The 19,281-nt window shown below is 42.3% G+C and overlaps 2 protein-coding genes across 5 annotated transcripts; one reads left to right on the plus strand and one right to left on the minus strand.

Annotated features, from left to right (window-relative positions):
* Positions 1 to 705: 705 nt before the first annotated feature.
* On the minus strand, positions 706 to 18,805 carry LOC128016591 (cytoplasmic tRNA 2-thiolation protein 2). Of its 4 annotated transcripts, XR_008184212.1 has the most exons (7): positions 18,568 to 18,743; positions 18,154 to 18,225; positions 17,991 to 18,075; positions 17,781 to 17,856; positions 3,690 to 3,813; positions 3,475 to 3,605; positions 706 to 2,279 (listed from the first exon to the last, which is right to left on the minus strand). XR_008184212.1 is itself a non-coding variant. In XM_052601225.1 (4 exons), exons 1-4 carry the CDS (start codon positions 18,690 to 18,692, stop codon positions 17,824 to 17,826), a joined length of 315 nt encoding a protein of 104 aa, XP_052457185.1. In that variant the 5' UTR covers positions 18,693 to 18,743; the 3' UTR covers positions 16,671 to 17,823. The 4 variants fall into 4 exon arrangements, 1 of the variants encoding a protein (XP_052457185.1); XR_008184211.1 differs by lacking the exons at positions 3,475 to 3,605; positions 3,690 to 3,813 and having other exon boundaries at positions 708 to 2,279; XR_008184213.1 differs by lacking the exons at positions 706 to 2,279; positions 3,475 to 3,605; positions 3,690 to 3,813 and adding an exon at positions 18,750 to 18,805 and having other exon boundaries at positions 16,671 to 17,856; positions 18,568 to 18,635.
* Positions 4,439 to 8,452, plus strand: LOC128016582 (titin-like). The gene is made up of 2 exons (XM_052601208.1): positions 4,439 to 5,131; positions 5,162 to 8,452. The coding sequence occupies exons 1-2, from the start codon at positions 4,712 to 4,714 to the stop codon at positions 8,042 to 8,044; spliced, it is 3,303 nt and encodes a 1,100-aa protein (XP_052457168.1). The 5' UTR covers positions 4,439 to 4,711; the 3' UTR covers positions 8,045 to 8,452.
* Positions 18,806 to 19,281: the final 476 nt, after the last annotated feature.

A 19,281-nucleotide genomic window follows, 5' to 3' on the forward strand; every position in this document is an offset into this window, starting at 1 on the left:
TGTATTTCTTTTGAAGCCATATACAGTATGTGAGGAACAAGCTGAAGTTAAACTAACTGCAGATAATGGTTCCTTTTGTTATAGCTCTTTAAAATCTTTCAGTTCCACATATTCAAACCTTTCACAATGTCTGCAGTTAGTTTAACTTCGGCTTGTTCCTCACATACTGTATATGGCTTCAAAAGAAATACATAATGTACGGGTCATTTGGACCACTTTTACAATGCTTTATTTCTTATTCTTGAAACCCGACAGTCCCAGATCCTCATTTGCTTTTAGTGTATGGAAATCCACAATATTCTGCTAAACATCACATTTTGTGTTCCACACACAGAAGGAAAATCATACTAGTTTAGATAGGGTGAGAAATCATTTATTTCGGTTACAGAGCAGCATTTCCCACCTTTTCAGTCTGTTTCCTGCCTCTTTTATTATATAAGGTGGAAGATTGTCTGTTGTTCCCTGTAGGAGAGAATAAGCTCATATATTATTGACATATTACTGATACATATATTTATACTGGCAGTTGATATTTTTTCCCTGATACAATGTTGGCTTGAAAAGTATATGAATGTTAAATAGTCTTAGGTGAATTGTATAAATATATATATATATATATATATATATATATATATATATATTCAGTATATAAATACACATTCCATGTAGTCTCTAAATTAAGTTATTTAAAATCTGAAATATACCGGTAATAGAAATTAGAAAAATATATAGAACAATATTTTATATGACATGAGAAACTGCTGTGATGCCATGTCATCTAGCACATAACAAATTTTATTTGAGTACAGTATTCAAAATGATTGGACAACATGAATGGCCCAGGAGTGCTGAGCTTGTGTCAGACTCTCCATGTCTTTGACAGTGAGTCTACAGCTGTAACACATTAGTGTCTTCACGTCCTGACCTTCCTGAAATACAATTCAGAAATCAAATCTTAAAGCATCAAATACATTCCAACTGATGACTCACCTTAAACTAAAACTTCAAAAAGAATACAATTTTTTCAAAAAGTTAGAGGTGGAATGTATCTGTTTGAGCATCTCTGACCCTCCTCTGCTGACCGTGCTGGTGCATCTACAGACAGGTCCTGAAGTTTAATCTGGGATAGCTGTTCAGAAACCAAAGCAGCATTGAAAGCAGAAGCTTTATCTGGAAAAAAAGCCTGTTTAAAACTCAAAACCTTACAGGTTTACAGTGAAGCTGGTTTTTGGAACATTTTTCCATAAGTGTCAAAATTTACAGTCCTATGTGGCAGCAAATGACACCCACATTTCATCAACAAACTTTTTTAATTCATCTGTCTATTTTACATCATGAATTTCTACACACTTACATAAAACTCACTCTGTAGTGCAATCACTTGAGTTTTCTGGACAACCCATCACAGACAAACTGTAATGAGCAATTCATAAATATATATTTTTTCTTTATAATTGCACAGTGACTCAGATTTGACTGAATGTTTGCCCACGTCAGCACAGGACATAACTTAAGACACTAAAAGCCTACCGGGGGAATCTGGCAGCAAATGACACCCACATCTCATCAAACTTTAAGTTTTTTAATGCATCTATTGTGTATTAATGTGTATTATGCCCCATGAATTTCTATGCACTTATGCAATCGCTTGAGGAGATGCATTTATTTCCACAGCGCTTGTATGTTCCACAGTGCAAGTAAATGACATCCGATGGCAGTTTTATGAGACTAATGAGCATAGGCAAAAAAGAGAGAATTCAATTATTTCCAACATGCACTCATCAAAGGCATTTTTATTTCATTATTGTAAAGTTAGGTCTTTGAGATGGAATTGGCTTCCTCTACATTAATCTATGGGTCCATTAAGGCTTCTCTGACAGATCTGATTTCAACTATGTGACTATGAGTCTGTGCGATTCATTTATCAGTGGATGCAATACAACAAAACCGATATCTTAATGAAAAACAAAAAACAAAAAAAACAACGTTTCTAGATCAATCTCAACTGCAAATCAAACCCTGACGATGTCAACATGTGACATAAACAGGAACTTTGTTAGGTGTATAATCTGCCTGCTTTCGTGTCGAGAGCACAGAGACCCAGCAGGCACTTGGAGGCAGCTTCAGCAGTTGGACTTTGAGAGTAAATCAGCTGAATTCAGGTTCAGAGGCATTGCTTTCAGATCAGTTACCTGTAGATAGTGCTAACAGTGGAGGGCTGCCTGAAGATTGGTGACCAAACTCTCTGTCAGTCTCTGGATGCTGGCTTTATCGTGGGTCTGAAATGAAACAGGAGTTTCATCAAAGTCAAGTCTCATATTGTAGCCTTCATTTTCCTGAGTCAAGTGCAAAATCATTATGGAAAAGACTGGAACCAGATCTGCTGTTTCAGGTAACAAAGTTTCAAATCTACTTTGAATAACTCATGTGTGATTTTGGGATCTCAATATCACACGAAGTAAAAAGGTTGAGAAGACAACATTCAGTTACCGGCTTTATAGATGCATATCATTTGATATATGAATGGCAGAAAAACAGCAAGCACTTTCTGGAACTGTCAATCCGATTCAATTGGAATCCATTTGAGACATTTCCAGAGTTTTCTGGACAACCCATGACAGAAAACTTTGATTAACTATTTGAAGTAGTTTCATTATTTATTTAATAATTGCACAGGAACTCAGATTTGACTACAGTGTTTATGGCAGTACAGGACACAACTTAAGACACTAAAAGCCTACCGGGGGAATCCATCTTAAAGCGCTCTAGCACACTTGCTGAGTTGCATGAACTTTAGTAGGCCGGGCAACATAGGAAATGAGGAGGAGGTCTGTGGTATCATAGACTTAAAAAAAATAAAATAAAATACATATCCTCAAAAATGTTTTCTGGCAAAGTAGAAGGTGAAACCAATCTACCCCTTACCAGAAATGTTAAAAATTCAAACCACAATCAAAAGAAAACCAATTTTGTATAAAGAAAGACAATTTTGAAACAAATATGTTTGCATAGTGACATATTTACTACTCTAATACTACCTAATACTATCAAAATTGTTGTTGTTATTACTGTATAATTGTCATGAGAACTAGACAATTTTGCACAATTCCATGAGAATCAATCAAAGAGGACTAGTTAGTCAGTAGCTCAACTTGACATGGTATCAAAATCAACAGGAAAAACAGGCTGTGATGTATTAAATTAAATTAAAATTACATTTATGCATTTAGCAGACACTTCTATCCAAAGCGACTTACATTGCATTCAGTCTAACAATTTTTCCTAACACATGTTCCCAGGGATTATGATCACATGTATCCCCAAAATTAATCTTTGACTCAATAAAATAAGACGTACAGTAGCACCAGAAATATGCATGAATAAAGGAGTAATGATGATAGCAGCAGAGAAGAACTGACATTGATGTAGGAACCACTGGGGGACATTATTCTTGGCCTGATGACAGACTCTCACCCTGGTATCCAGTCCTGAGATAAAAACTGAGGGCACATTAAACATTCTGCTGTAGAAGGCGTATCTTTGGATGGATAGTCTTTCATGGGCCGCACTATCACCACATCCACATACCGAGGATCAGAGAAACCCTATAAAACAGCTTCCTGTTAATATAACAAACATTTGGGTATGTTTTTTTTAATCGTCAGACAGCTCAGAACAAACTTGTTCACCTCATCTGGAGCCAGTGCTGCTCCGTGACCCAGAGCGATATTACTGAGCAGTTTGACAGCAGCTATCTCCCATCATGACCTTCGATTAGCCGTTCTCACGGGTAATATGCAGATCAGGTCCTGTCTGTAACAATAAACATTTCTAAACTGAAACCTTTTTTAGCAGGGCATTGTTGAATTCTTGATTATGACTGGTTCAGTGATTCTACAATGCACTTGAGGTCAATAGTGGCATTATGCTATCATAAATATTCTGTAGTGTTATTTTAGTTAACTAAAGCTAAAACAAAGTGTTAGATTATCTACTAAACCAACATTATTTTTATTACATAAAATAAAAAAATAAACAAAAATACTGGGGGTTCATGAGTTGACGAAAAGTTACAAATTAAAGGAAAGCAAAATAAATAGTAAATTAAATAGTTTTTAATAAAAAATGATCAATTAAAACAATAATAATAATAATAAATAATAAATACTTTATTGGTCTAACTTCATGATCCAATAACCAGCATCATAGATTTTTGAACATGCAAATGTGTTGTGAAAGTTTTCAATACAAAACAAAATCTCAAATGTCACGCTGCCAGTCTTTGTTTTCCTGGGTGTTCCCTAGTGAGCTCACTTCCCCTTAGGCACTTCACCATAGGCACTTTAATTCCGCTAGTCTGGTTGTGTCTTCACAGTAATTGCACTCCAATTAGAATCGCACAGGTGTTGACAATACTCTGTCATTTAGTTTCCCTTTATAGAGCTGTCTTTCTCTGTTGTCATCATGGAGTCCTTACCCTTTGTGTCTCATGCTCTCGTTCCCCGAGACTTCCTCTACCTTCTTGTTCTTCTGAGTTCCCCGTTTCATCCGGTTCCCTCTTTTGGTTTTTGTTTGTCTCTCATGACTGTTTATTTTGTATTTACCCTTCCGTTTAAATAAATCCCTTACCTGCACTTGGATCCACCCTCTCTTTGTGTTTCATCTAAACCCTACCGTGACAGAAGGACTCCATCGTCAAGGATCCAGCGGTATGTCTGCTGCCATGTACTCATCAGCCAGCAAGCGTAATGGTTTTGAGGGCTCTCGCCTAGTGGTGTTCCGGGGGACCAGGGGAGGTCGCTCCGGAGCAAGCGGTCGAGAGGATGTCCGGCAGCGATCGCCACTGTGGCCTCCCATCGATCCGAGATTCGGATGGGGGCGGCCATTTCCCCAAGATGTCCCGAGAGGAGAGGGGAAATGCAGATCGGCTGAGCCAGCGCCGTGGTACCAGATGGCCGCCAGTCCTGTACAGCGGCACCAAATGGCCGCCAGCTCAGCGCCACAGCACAAGATGGCCGCCAGCTCAGTCCCACAGCACAAGATTGCTGCCAACTCAGCCCCACAGCACAAGATGGCCGCCAGCCTAGCGCCACAGCCTAAGATGGCCGCCAGCCTAGCGCCACAGCCCAAGGTGGCTGCCAGCCTAGCGCCACAGCCCAAGATGGCCGCCAGCCTAGCGCCACAGCCCAAGATGGCCGCCAGCCTAGCGACACAGCCCAGGATGGCCGCCAGCCTAGCGCCACAGCCCAGGATGGCTGCCAGCCCAGCACCACAGCACAAGATGGCCGACTCAACGCCACCGACTCTCCATCGTAGAGGGCGGAGGAGGAGACAGGCAGCTACTGTTCCTCAGGACCCGGAGAACGTTCCCGAGCGGGCCGCTGCCATCCATGAGGCCATTCCCGATGCGGTGCCCACTGCTGTTTCGGAGGCGGTGGCTGAGGCTGTTCCCGATGCGGTGCCCGTTGCGGTTCTGGAGGCCGAGGCGGTGCCCGCTGCTGTTCCGGAGGCCGAGGCGGTGGCCGAGGTCGTTCCCGATGCGGTTCCCGTTGCTGTTCCGGAGGCCGAGGCGGTGGCCGAGGCCGTTCCCGATGCGATGCCCGCTACTGTTCCGGAGGCCGAGGCGGTGCCCGCTGCTGTTCCGGAGGCCGAGGCGGTGGCCGAGGCCGTTCCCGATGCGGTTCCCGTTGCTGTTCCGGAGGCCGGGGCGGTGGCCGAGGTCGTTCCCAATGCGGTGCCCGCTGCTGCTCCGGAGGCCGAGGCTGTTCCCGAGGCGGTGCCTGATGCAGTTCCCGAGGCGGTGCCCGATGCAGTTCCCGAGGCGGTGCCCGATGCTGTTCCCGAGGCGGTGCCCGATGCAGTTCCCGAGGCGGTGCCCGATGCAGTTCCCGAGGCGGTGCCCGATGCAGTTCCCGAGGCGGTGCCCGATGCTGTTCCCGAGGCGGTGCCCGATGCTGTTCCCGAGGCGGTGCTCGATGCTGTTCCCGAGGCGGTGCCCGATGCAGTTCCCGAGGCGGTGCCCGATGCTGTTCCCGAGGCGGTGCCCGATGCTGTTCCCGAGGCGGTGCCCGATGCTGTTCCCGAGGCGGTGCCCGATGCAGTTCCCGAGGCGGTGCCCGATGCAGTTCCCGAGGCGGTGCTCGATGCAGTTCCCGAGGCGGTGCCCGATGCAGTTCCCGAGGCGGTGCTCGAGGCGGTGCCCGAGGCTGTTCCCGAGGCGGTGCCCGAGGCAGTTCCCGAGGCGGTGCCCGAGGCAGTTCCCGAGGCGGTGCCCGATGCAGTTCCCGAGGCGGTGCTCGATGCAGTTCCCGAGGCTGTTCCCGAGGAGGTACCCGATGCTGTTCCCGAGGCGGTGCCCGATGCTGTTCCCGAGGCGGTGCCCGATGCTGTTCCCGAGGCGGTGCCCGATGCAGTTCCCGAGGCGGTGCCCGATGCAGTTCCCGAGGCGGTGCCCGATGCAGTTCCCGAGGCGGTGCCCGATGCAGTTCCCGAGGCGATGCTCGAGGCGGTGCCCGAGGCTGTTCCCGAGGCGGTGCCCGATGCAGTTCCCGAGGCGGTGCCCGATGCAGTTCCCGAGGCGGTGCTCGATGCAGTTCCCGAGGCTGTTCCCGAGGCGGTGCCCGATGCAGTTCCCGAGGCGGTGCCCGATGCAGTTCCCGAGGCGGTGCCCGATGCAGTTCCCGAGGCGGTGCTCGATGCAGTTCCCGAGGCGGTGCCCGATGCAGTTCCCGAGGCGGTGCTCGAGGCGGTGCCCGAGGCTGTTCCCGAGGCGGTGCCCGATGCAGTTCCCGAGGCGGTGCCCGATGCAGTTCCCGAGGCGGTGCTCGATGCAGTTCCCGAGGCTGTTCCCGAGGAGGTACCCGATGCTGTTCCCGAGGCGGTGCCCGATGCTGTTCCCGAGGCGGTGCCCGATGCTGTTCCCGAGGCGGTGCCCGATGCTGTTCCCGAGGCGGTGCCCGATGCAGTTCCCGAGGCTGTTCCCGAGGAGGTACCCGATGCTGTTCCCGAGGCGGTGCCCGATGCTGTTCCCGAGGCGGTGCTCGAGGCGGTGCCCGAGGCTGTTCCCGAGGCGGTGCCCGATGCAGTTCCCGAGGCGGTGCCCGATGCAGTTCCCGAGGCGGTGCCCGATGCAGTTCCCGAGGCTGTTCCCGAGGCGGTGCCCGATGCTGTTCCCGAGGCGGTGCCCGATGCTGTTCCCGAGGCGGTGCCCGATGCTGTTCCCGAGGCGGTGCCCGATGCTGTTCCCGAGGCGGTGCCCGATGCTGTTCCCGAGGCGGTGCCCGATGCGGTTCCCGAGGCGGTGCCCGATGCGGTTCCCGAGGCGGTGCCCGATGCGGTTCCCGAGGCGGTGCTCGAGGCGGTGCCCGAGGCGGTGCTCGAGGCGGTGCCCGAGGCTATTCCCGAGGCGGTGCCCGATGCAGTTCCCGAGGCGGTGCCCGATGCAGTTCCCGAGGCGGTGCCCGATGCAGTTCCCGAGGCGGTGCCCGATGCAGTTCCCGAGGCGGTGCCCGATGCAGTTCCCGAGGCGGTGCCCGATGCAGTTCCCGAGGCGGTGCCCGATGCAGTTCCCGAGGCGGTGCCCGATGCAGTTCCCGAGGCGGTGACCACAAGGCCGTGGTGGTCTTCTGCTCCGCCTTGGGGGACTCTGGCGGTGACCACGAGGACGTGGTGGTCGTCCGCTCCACCCTGGGGGACTCGGGCGGTGACCACGAGGACGTGGTGGTCGTCCGCTCCGCCCTGGGGGACTCTGGCGGTGACCACGAGGACGTGGTGGTCGTCCGCTCCGATCTGGGGGACTCTGGCGGTGACCATGAGGACGTGGTGGTCTTCTGCTCCGCCCTGGTGGACTCCGGCCTCGACCACAAAGACGTGGTGGTCTTCCGCTCCGCCCTGGAGGGCTTTGACTTTGACCACAAGGCCGTGGTGGTCTTCCGCTCCGCCCTGGAGGGCTCTGGCCTTGACCACACGGCTGTGGTGGTCATCTGCTCCGTCCTGGTGGACGCCTCAACATGTCCTTCATGGACTTATGTTTTGTGTTTTTTGAGTTCTGTTTCTGTCTGTTCCTTTTAGTTTAGTCTGGCCCTCCTTCCCTCCCCCTGAGCCTCCACCTGTCCGCCTCCCTCCTGGACTCCTTGTTTTGTGTTGCACCTTTCCATTTCTCCTGGTTGCTCCTGTCCCTGTTTTCTGTCCCTCCCCCTGGTCCGCCGCCGTTCCACCTCCCTCCTGCCTCTTTTTCTGTTGGGGTTTTCCTGGGTTTAGGTGGAGCATCTGGTAGCTGCTCCGTAGGGGAGGGGGTAATGTCACGCTGCCAGTCTTTGTTTTCCTGGGTGTTCCCTAGTGAGCTCACTTCCCCTTAGGCACTTCACCATAGGCACTTTAATTCCGCTAGTCTGGTTGTGTCTTCACAGTAATTGCACTCCAATTAGAATCGCACAGGTGTTGACAATACTCTGTCATTTAGTTTCCCTTTATAGAGCTGTCTTTCTCTGTTGTCATCATGGAGTCCTTACCCTTTGTGTCTCATGCTCTCGTTCCCCGAGACTTCCTCTACCTTCTTGTTCTTCTGAGTTCCCCGTTTCATCCGGTTCCCTCTTTTGGTTTTTGTTTGCCTCTCATGACTGTTTATTTTGTATTTACCCTTCCGTTTAAATAAATCCCTTACCTGCACTTGGATCCACCCTCTCTTTGTGTTTCATCTAAACCCTACCGTGACACTCAAAGGGTTATTTCAAGCATATATTTTAGGTAAAAGGGATCTGTCTAACAAAAAAAAAAAGTCTGTAAAGCACTATTCTAAAATATAAAATGCCACATGTTCATTTCTGTTAACACATTTAAGAAATGTAAACAAATTCCTGAATCTATATTTGAACCTGCTATTTTTCTAAAAAGGTTAAATCTGACGAGTCTGTAAAATCTCTTAAATGGGTCATATGATGCGATTTCAGTGTGTTTCAAGCCATTCGTGAATAGATAAGATCCCTAATGTTGCAAAGACTAAAGTCTTAAACCTAAAGAGATATTCTAAATAAAAGTTAAGACTTGTCTATGCCCTCCTGAAACGGCTCATTCAAACACACCCTCATGTCTACGTCACGATGTGGGAAGATTTGCATAACAGCCCTCAAATGTTCACACAAAGTAAAAAGGTGTAACTTTGTTGTTGGTGCTACGCTGCCTCCATGTTGTGGAGACACTGTTTGTTTAGTTGTGAAAGCGAAAATACTTTGTTTGGCCTTCCAAAAGAAGGCACATCTAGAAATCAGTGGTTAAGTTGTATTTACAACACTGTTCCAGAACAGTTCAACCCAAATATTCAGATGTGTGCAGTGCATTTTATGGAGGACTGTTTCGTGATCCTGGAAGAGAAACTACAATGCCGGCTGTTCTGACTCTCAGTCTGTAAGTATATTACATATTTAAAAGATTTGCCACTGGTGATTCGAACCGGAGTTTTGAGCAGTGTAGAGTAGCACTTGTTGTTTGTCATTTCTCAGATCACAAATGCAGACATGGTTTTATGTTTACGCAGCGCTATCCATCACAATACATAAAAAGAAAGTACTAGTTAGTGTTGTCACGGTACCAAAATTTCAGTATTCGGTACCAATACCAGTGAAAATCCATGGTTTTCGGTACCAAAGAAAAACACAAAAATATGCTAATAAAAAACAAATAATGCCATTCTTTAGACTAATTTACAATTGTCTTTAAAGTTTTTCTAAAAGTAAGAAATTATAAAAAACAGTAAACAAGTTTCACCCAAATTTAATTTGTCTTTTAATGAAATTTAAACACATTTAATTTTTTGGTAAATAAAGGGGATTTGCTATTAAAATTAAAAATGGTAGAAATATTGTGTGATTTATTACTTTAAAAAGTTTTATAAATTTTTTCAACAGTAGTAGCAGTATCACATACATTCTACTAAATAATAGTAATATTTCTAGCACAATGCCTTTATGTATGTAAGGTTACCGTGAATACTTTTAAACTGACACTGGTTTTACTCGAATGAAATGGTAAAATGCTTGTGAACAGTTCTGGTGATGTTGTTTATGTATTTATGTCCTCATTGAGAAGGCAGATGCTGAAATTACTGCAAGCGTCATGTGCTTCAGTCTATGTAGTAAACAAACCCACATGTCTCGGCCATTCATTCATTCACACAGAGACACGCAGAACATGCAGGATTCATATTTCAAGCAACATTGTTGCGGCTTAACATTTACAGATACTGGTCCATATGGAGATTTGATTTGATTAATATATGCTAACTTTGACAAATTCCGTGACTGTCCATATTAAAATGTAAGTTTCATTTTCATGACTGGATTTTGAGATTCCGTCCGCGTTTGCTGCTTCGCGGAAATCATAGCACTGTATGCGTCAAGAACTGGGTTGACCGGGTACTCGGTACCACCGGTACTTAAAGGAGCTATGTGGAGGTTTTTACTTAAAAAAAATCTTTAAGATAGAGTTTTCATTTGTACATGTATGAGCCAACCATGATGTAAAAAAAAGAATGACACCTCGACTGTCCACCACGGTTGCCTCTATCAGCCTGTAGGCTCAATTGTTTATGGAGGAGTCGGGCCCGAATAGGCGCGAAAATTCACTAAATGTGACATCATGCGCGTTCTCGTCTACTTGGGCTTACAACCGTACGGCACGCCAGCCATTATATTAAGCAGCGGCAATAGTGTTTTCAGATGGACTCTGTGGATGGAAAGAAGCGACCAGCCTCCGGCAGCACAATTCAGACACCCACGGACACTCCTCGTAAGTAAAAAAAAAACAAAAAACATATCTAGTGTGGCAAAAAGAGAGAGCGACCGGCATCAGTGGTTGCTGCAGCAACCCTAGTTGAATTGGTGGTGCTCGTACGAGCGTGCGCACTGAGAACGAACATGAGACTGGCTGCAGTTCCTCTAACGGTTAGAAACTTCAGAACCTATGCAATGCTCCTTTAAATAATATTTATATTATTTATAAAAAGTAATTATGTCCCCACTGGATGCAACAAATGGCATATTTGTAATGTGTTTTATTGTTTTTGTCTTGGCACGCTTGGACACATGACATCACAATTTGATAAGGGGCATTTCTGTCACACACCTGAGGTATTCTGCCAATCACAACGCACTGGATATTGGCCAATCAGAACACACCTCACTTTTCAGAATTATGAGCTTTGTAAAAATCGATGCGTTTAAGAAAGTAGGGGGCATAGAGGAGAAACAATAATGTACATTATGTGAAAAACAATATGTTTTATGAACCTTAAACCACATAACCACATTGCATTACACCAAATACACACAATAATGTTATTTTTAGCAACATCATATGACCCCTTTAATGCTGTCATACAGAAAAAGAGAGAGAAAGAAAAATGGTAATGAAACTACTCAACCGACAAGGCCCAAATAGACTAAACTGTCTAAATAAAGTGGCTAAAGACAGCAATTACTATATAAAGTGCTTTGTATCTTCCACTAAAATCATTGGGAATGAATACTTATTTTTCATACTGCACAGTGGATAAAGCCAGTCACATCTCTTCTAGATTTCAGTTGGAGAGCTGAATATTAAAAGGACACATTTAGCAATATCCTCCATATACTGTCTTCTTAACTGTTAGTTATAGTTATAGGCTTCAGAACTGACTGAACACTCAAACAGACTTCAAACATCCAGTTCTTCAGTGATGATTCAGTCTAACGTCATGCAAAAGTGCATGAGCAAAGAAAGACTATGAAAGCATCAGGAATGTACCATAAAACTACTCAAGGAAGATGACTCAGCTTTTCACTGTCATAATATAAAAAATAAATAAATAAGTAAAACACAAACCCTTACGAAAGTAAAATATATTTACCAATATATTTCTTAAAATATATTGTAATATATTGTAATATATATTATTTTCCTTTTTTATTTTCTAAGATTTTATATATTTGAATACATTTAATAATATATTGATGATACATATATAATATATTGCAAAACATACAAATGATTGCCGCTTTCAATATATTGCAATATATTGGAAAAAATACATATATAGAATATATGCCTAATATACATGATATTTTCCAATATACTGCAATATATTTTTGTTTCATAAGGGAAGTGCTAATATCTTGTGCTTGACACTTTAAATGCAGTTGTGTTGTTTTTGCACTTCAAAGAGACGTTACTGCCTGTAAATCTACTTATAATCTAAAGTAGCTGAACTACAGTATAGTCAAGTAAATATTTTGAGAAATTAGCTACAATCAAGTAAGGTCTTACACTGGGTCCTAACCAGACATGATGATAAAAGCCATCTTTTACACGTGATAATGATAGTGACAATAAAATTTACCTCAGATATTGAAAATAACTTCAAGGACTCTATGTGAACAAACAACTATAACATTGCCTGCCAACACGCTCTTCTGACTGGCTGTGATTTGTTATTGATTTAGTAGTGTCTTGCAGCTGTGACGTGTTTGGTGTGGAAAATTGTTTGTTGCTAGAATCTTGTCACTTTACGACTGTGCATCATTTTGTGCTTTTCAGTTCTGATACAGCATTGGGCAAGCAACTTTGAAACTGCAAGGCTGCTCACAATCTAAAATAATTTCTGAGTTGTATTTTTATGGCTAAAAATCAACAAGGATCTCTATTAGTGTAAAAGGATCCAAGGTGAACAGATACATTTACTTACACTTAAAGGGTAAGTCCACCCAAAAAATTACTCGACCTCAGTGGGCAGATTGAAAACCTGAGACACACAGTCAAGGACAAAGAATTTCACCAGTCAGTCTCACTCATAACAAACGTTCAAAGTGATGCCCTGAAAGAACCACAGCTAATGGTGTGATTCATGTCATTTAAGTCTTGAATGATTATTTGATTTTAATTGGTACACAGATGTTAATGAGTTGGGTCTCAGACTGTTTACCGGCTCTAAAGAACTATAAAGTAAGGGAAACCAGTTTCTGTGAAGATGCTCTTCAGCTGAGCAATAGAGCATCACAGTGCCGCCCACAGCCTGAGAGAGCTTTGGTGCCGGAAGTCAATTTCCCATTCAATTCTCCCATTGACTTTCAGAAAAATCTGTATCTAAAGAGTTTTAGAGCATGTCTGAGGATAACCAGCTACGGCTGAACTCATAAGCATGTAACATAATTTCGAGTGTAAAAATTAAGAGAAAATCCATTATGAAGTGCTTATCCAAGACATCGCGAATAAAAGGCATTTATCTCAAAACAAGGTTAGTGTCCCATGAACCTTTGGCATTTATACGAGCATATACTATCGCTTAGTACAGCCGTAGCTGGTTTTAAGTCTACCATGTATGGTTACGTTTTTATGGCTTATACCCCAACTGTCAATGCAGAAATTGTATAGAATTTTTACTTCCGGCCCCAGCTGTGGGCGGGACTGTGATGCTCTATAGACTATAGACATCTGCCGATCCTCTACACTCCAGCTATAAGCTCCGCCATCTAATAAATACCATGCACAATTTAAAATATTGCCAACCATTCAATGTTAAAAAACCAGGAATAATGTCCTATTTATCCAAGTCAAAGAGATTTACCATCAATGTATATGATTCCAGGGCACAAATCTTATCTTTTGGAGAGCATCGTGACTCACATTTATTCATTATGTGCTTTATACAGCAAACATAGTCTCACTACATGAAAAGTATCAAATCTGATCATATCTGGCCTTGGTAAACTCCCATGTAATTTCAGGTTTGCCAGAAGTATGTGGAAATTACCTGAACCAATTTACACATAATAGTAAATTTTAAGAAACAGCTGAAACCCTTCTGGTTGTGAGAACTGGTGGCTGTCAGACCTTTCATATGTTAATGACTAAACAACCTCAAAATATTATATTGATATTATTGAACTCAAGTTTAGCTGTAACTTATATATTAAATATATTAAGTGAAAATTCCTTTAAAGTGATATTCAGGCAAGTATGGTGACCCATACTCAGAATTCGTGCTCTGCATTTAACCCATCCAAAGTGCACACACACACAGCAGTGAACACACACAAACCATGAACACACACCCGGAGCAGTGGGCAGCTATTTATGCTTCGGCACCCGGGGAGCAATTTTGGGTTTGGTGCCTTGCTCAAGAGCACCTAAGTCATGGTATTGCCGGCCCAAGATTCAAACCAACAACCCTAGGGTTAGGAGTCAAACTCTCTAACCACTAGGCCACGACTTCCCCAATAGGCCACGACTTCGCCTTTAGCTTTGATTACGACATGCATTCGCCAAGGCATCATTTCGATAGGCTTCTGCAATGTCATAACATTTTTTCCTGTCCAGAATTGCATACATTTTTCATCAAGATCTTGTATTGATGATGGAAGAATTGGACCACTGTTCAAAGTATTCTCCAGCACATCCCAAAGATTCTTAATGGGAATAAGGTCTGACTCTGGACTCTCTGGTGGCCAATCCATGTGTTAAAATGATGTTGTTGCATGCTCCCTGAATCACTTTTTCACAATTTGAGTCCGATGAATCCTGGCAAGGTCATTTTGGAATATGCCCTTGCCATCAGTGAAGAAAAAATGAATTGATGGAATAACCTGGTCATTCAGTATATTCAGGTAGTCAGCTGACCTCATTCTTTGGGCACATATTCATGCATGCAGTAACTATCCAATGGGAGGATCTTACCTATTTGCTTAGTTAAATCCAGGAGGTGACCTTTTTGTTTTGGACCGACAGTGTATATTTATGCTGTAATTTTTCTCAGACAATGTTTCTTCTCTTCTACAATATCCTACACACAAGACTGGCTCAACTCATCTGCAGAGATTATAAATGGTATCAAAAGTTCAGAAGGTTGTTGCAATGTTTATTATGCATTTTTGTATTTTGTATAAATATTTTCATGTCTTTTAGGTATCCTGCGAGACTTATGATGAGGCTATGAGGAAGAAGTTTTGATAGTTGCACTCTAGAAATGTCCGGCTGAAATACTCACGGTTGTGGCAAAAAAGCCTAAGAGAGGCAACACTAACTTCAGAAATCGACATGAAGTAACTTCTTAAATGGACTATTAGCCTGTAGTGATTATTGTCAACAACACTTTTTTTTGCAGTTGTTGGTCAACATGGACAAACACAGAAAGAGCATTGTGGAGGACAGAAATGGTGGAACTCAATGTAAGATGAGGAATATGTTGTTGATGTGGATCCACACAGGATCTACAGTGAGGAATGGAGTCACAAAGGTGTGAATGGCCTCTGAAAAAAAGTGTTCTGGGGGGATTACCTGCCATGGCAAAAAATTGCTGTTGCATGGAAGAGTACCGCAGAAACATACAACCAACTTGGTAAATATTCTGCAGTATACGGACCCATGATATTTCCCGTGCCTGGTCAGTAATACTCCCAGATATTTCTGAAAATCTGCAGAAATATCTGTCAAAGGAGTTTACTGGTCCGTATAGACATCTTTTCATGTAGTGTGTGTCAAAGCAGCTTGACAAATATAAACTGTGACAGTAGAGGAGGCATAAAAAATAATTCTGGAGAGAAACCAGGTTCAGTAGGTATCCAGTTTTTATTTGTCCAAAATGATCTAAAAATAAAATAAACCAAACTAGAAGCACAGAGACTGCTGGAATATGGTACTGTAGCTTGTTTTACATGGTTTCAAGCTTGTTCTATATGGTAGCTCAACCAGACTATACTCTTTTAAGGTCACTGTCAACCTGTCAAATTATACTGGCCAAGCTATTAAGAGCTGGTAGACCACTTTAAGTTTTATGCAAAAAAGCCACAGTGTTCCTAAATCCAACTTCACCACCTTCCACCACTATGGTTCATTTTATTTCAGAAGAGTTTATGGAGAGCAAGAAAAAAAATTATGTATTTACCTCTTGAACCTATGCGAACATCATGCAAGAAAAGGCTGTGCCACCAGAAACAGCAAGAAGAACCTAAGAAGAGCAATTCATGTGAAGGCCAGTGAACAAACAACTCATTTAAGTTCAACTGAAACGGAGGAAATGAGCGGCCAGTGTAGATGTTAAAGGATCTAAGGATCAGATAACAACCTAAGCATGTAGCTTCAAGAGAGCAACCATACATTTGCATTGGGTTTTATTTTATGCTTTTGATTATTAATTCAAGCATTGATTTAATTTAAGCATTCATTTCGTTTTTATTTTATATATTACATTACTTATTATTTCCATGCTCTTGCAATGCTTGTTATTGTTGTTACATTTTATTATTTTGTGGTTTCATGGGTTATTTTTTATTTGTAAGCGATAAGAGAATGTCTAATTCTGTTTTTTTTTGTTGAGAAGTAGTAATTGAGAAGTAATTATTTCATTGCTTTTTTGGTTCTTTAAAATAACACTTGTTAAATTTTTGCTCATCAGACGAAGTACAGGATGAAGTGTAGTTCTGTCGAAGTTCGGACAAAGTTCATACGAAGTCTGAAACCATACACAACTAAGATAATTCAATAAACCCCTGATTATTTTAGATTATCATCACCGTCTTCTTTCAGGCTTATTAGAAACTTTCAGTAAATACAGTTTAGGGCACCAAAAATAAATAAAATAACATTTTGTTAAATGATTTTGGATACTAGACAAAATGGATAGAAAGGTGCAGCTCAAATTTGAATGTCGTGGAAAAGTTCATTTATTTCAGTAATTCAACTCAAATTGTGAAACTTAAATTCAATACACACTGACTGAAGTAGTTTAAGTCTTCGGTTCTTTTAATTGTGATGATTTTGGCACACATTTAACAAAAATCTCAAATCAGAATACTTCATTAGACCAATTAAAAAAAATAAAATAAATATGTGAACTGTTGGCCTTCTGGAAAGTATGTTCATTTACTGTACATGTACTCAATACTTGGTAGGGGCTCCTTTTGCTTTAATTACTGCCTCAATTCAGTGTGGCCTGGAGGTGGTCAGTTTGTGGCACTGCTGAGGTGGTATGGAAGCCCAGATTTGACAGTGGCCTTCAGCTCATCTGCATTGTTTGTTCACTTGTTTCTCATTTTCCTGTTGACAATAGCCCATAGATTCTTTCTGGGGTTCAGGTCTGGTGAGATTGCTGGCTAGTCAAGCACACCAACACCATGGTCATTTAACCAACTTTTGGTGCTTTTGGCAGTGTGGGCAGGTGCCAAATCCTGCTGGAAAATTAAATCAGCATCTTCAAAAAAGCTGGTCAACAGAAAGAAGCATGAAGTGCTCCAAAATTTCTTGGTAAATGGGTGCAGTGACTTTCGACATTGCACCCCAAATCATCACAGACTGTTGAAATGTAACACTGGCCTTCAAGCAACTTGGGCTATAAGCTTCTCCACCCTTCCTCCGGACTCTAGGATCTTGGTTTTCAAATAAAATACAAAACTTGCTCTCATCTGAAAAGATGACTTTGGACCACTGGGCAACAGTCCAGTCCTTCTTCTCCTTAGCCCAGCTCTGACGTTGTCTGTGGTTCAGAAGTGGCTTAACAAGAGGAATATGACAATTGTAGCCAAATTCCTTGACACATCTGTATGTCTTGACCCCAGCCTCAGTCCATTGCTTGTGAAGTTCACTCAAATTCTTCAATCAATTTTGCTTGACAATCATCATAACGCAGCGGTTCTCTCGGTTGGTTGTGCATCTTTTTCTTCCACACTTTTTCCTCCCACTCAACTTTCTATTAACATGCTTGGATACAGCACTCTGTGAACAGCAAGTTTCTTTGGCAATGAATGTTTGTGGCTTACCCTCCTTGTGATGGGTGTCAATGATTGTTTTCTTGACAAACTGTCAGATCAGCGGTCTTCCCCATGATTGCGTAGCCTGCAGATATTTTCCCCATGATATTTTCAGGTTTTCAATTACTGTGGAACTCATTTCATTTCCAATGAAACAGAGGAAGTCAAGAGAGACATGCTCTCTCTACATTATTATTATTATAATTTTTTTATATTTACCTTTTCCTGGGAAAAGATGACACGATTCTTTCCCAATCCCAACATTGTCCGAAATTTGTGTATGAAGTACTCCTTGAAGCAGGACCTAATAAACATATGTTTTTTGACGAGACTTCATCACAAAGTACAAATGACAAGTTGAAAAGATTAACGAATCGCCTACCTGAAAAATGCATTATTGACACGAATGAGCACAGAACTTTCCTCCTTACATTTCATACATGTCCTGTTAAGCCTGAAACATATGTTACACATAAAGAAGTTTATGCAATTTGTCAATAAGAACAAAAATGTGAATCACTGTGGTACTAGTATTATTTTAGTCACATGGTAATGTGCAAGCATATGGTTGTGAATCAGTATCACGCCGTGTATCGAAGTACCATCACTTTACCATGGTAACTTACACTATCCACATTAGGTTTGCAACAAAGTACTGTGTGGTGTGGGTACAATTATAAAATTATTTCGGCAGTGATGCTGGTGTAATTAGCATCATATTTGTCCAAAAAAAATTAAAACCACCATGGTTCTTAAATAATTGTTGTCACGCAGCGGTTTTACAATTCCAACTCACGTTGGCACATGTATCTTCTCCTGCTTACACTCCAGACCATTATATTCCTCTTCAACTTGACACATGACCTGTTCAAAGTCACAAATTAAGCGCAAAGAACAATAGGAAGCTTTTATACAGCCCATTTAGGTGCGAACAATTCTTTCAATACATATCCAAGATATCGTTTAACTGACACATACTGTGCAAAGATTGTTTTCACGTGTGTGTTTCCTGACTTCTTTGGATGACGTAATGTGACCACGCCCACATGTTTTCGTTGTTTGATTACTTCGTTATTTACGTTATTTTTGTGCTTAATTTTCACATCGTCTGCCATTTATGTTTTAATGTTATCTGTTGTCTTAATGTATGGTGTTTATTTGTATATTTATGGGTAAATAAAATGTATACATGAAAAAAACTAACAGTTCACAACAGTATCACTTTTTTAATTGTTTTGTTAATGATTTGTGAAATTATTTATTTTGTGTTTTTATATTAAAATGTTATGCCATTCGTATGACATTTGTATATAATTCAAAGATAACAAAGTATTAAAATGTTTTATATTATTTTAGCGTATGCATCGCCTGACTTTAATGTCTATTAAAGAGTTAGCGTTTTCAGTCAAAATGAAATGTTCAAAATAATTGTCTCACTATTTAATCACATAAAATTGTTATTAATTCGTATTTTTTCGTATTTGTATTGTCAACGTAACCTATTTGTTAC

This window comes from Carassius gibelio, chromosome A7, assembly GCF_023724105.1.
Source record: "Carassius gibelio isolate Cgi1373 ecotype wild population from Czech Republic chromosome A7, carGib1.2-hapl.c, whole genome shotgun sequence".
NCBI classification, from domain to species: domain Eukaryota; kingdom Metazoa; phylum Chordata; class Actinopteri; order Cypriniformes; family Cyprinidae; genus Carassius; species Carassius gibelio.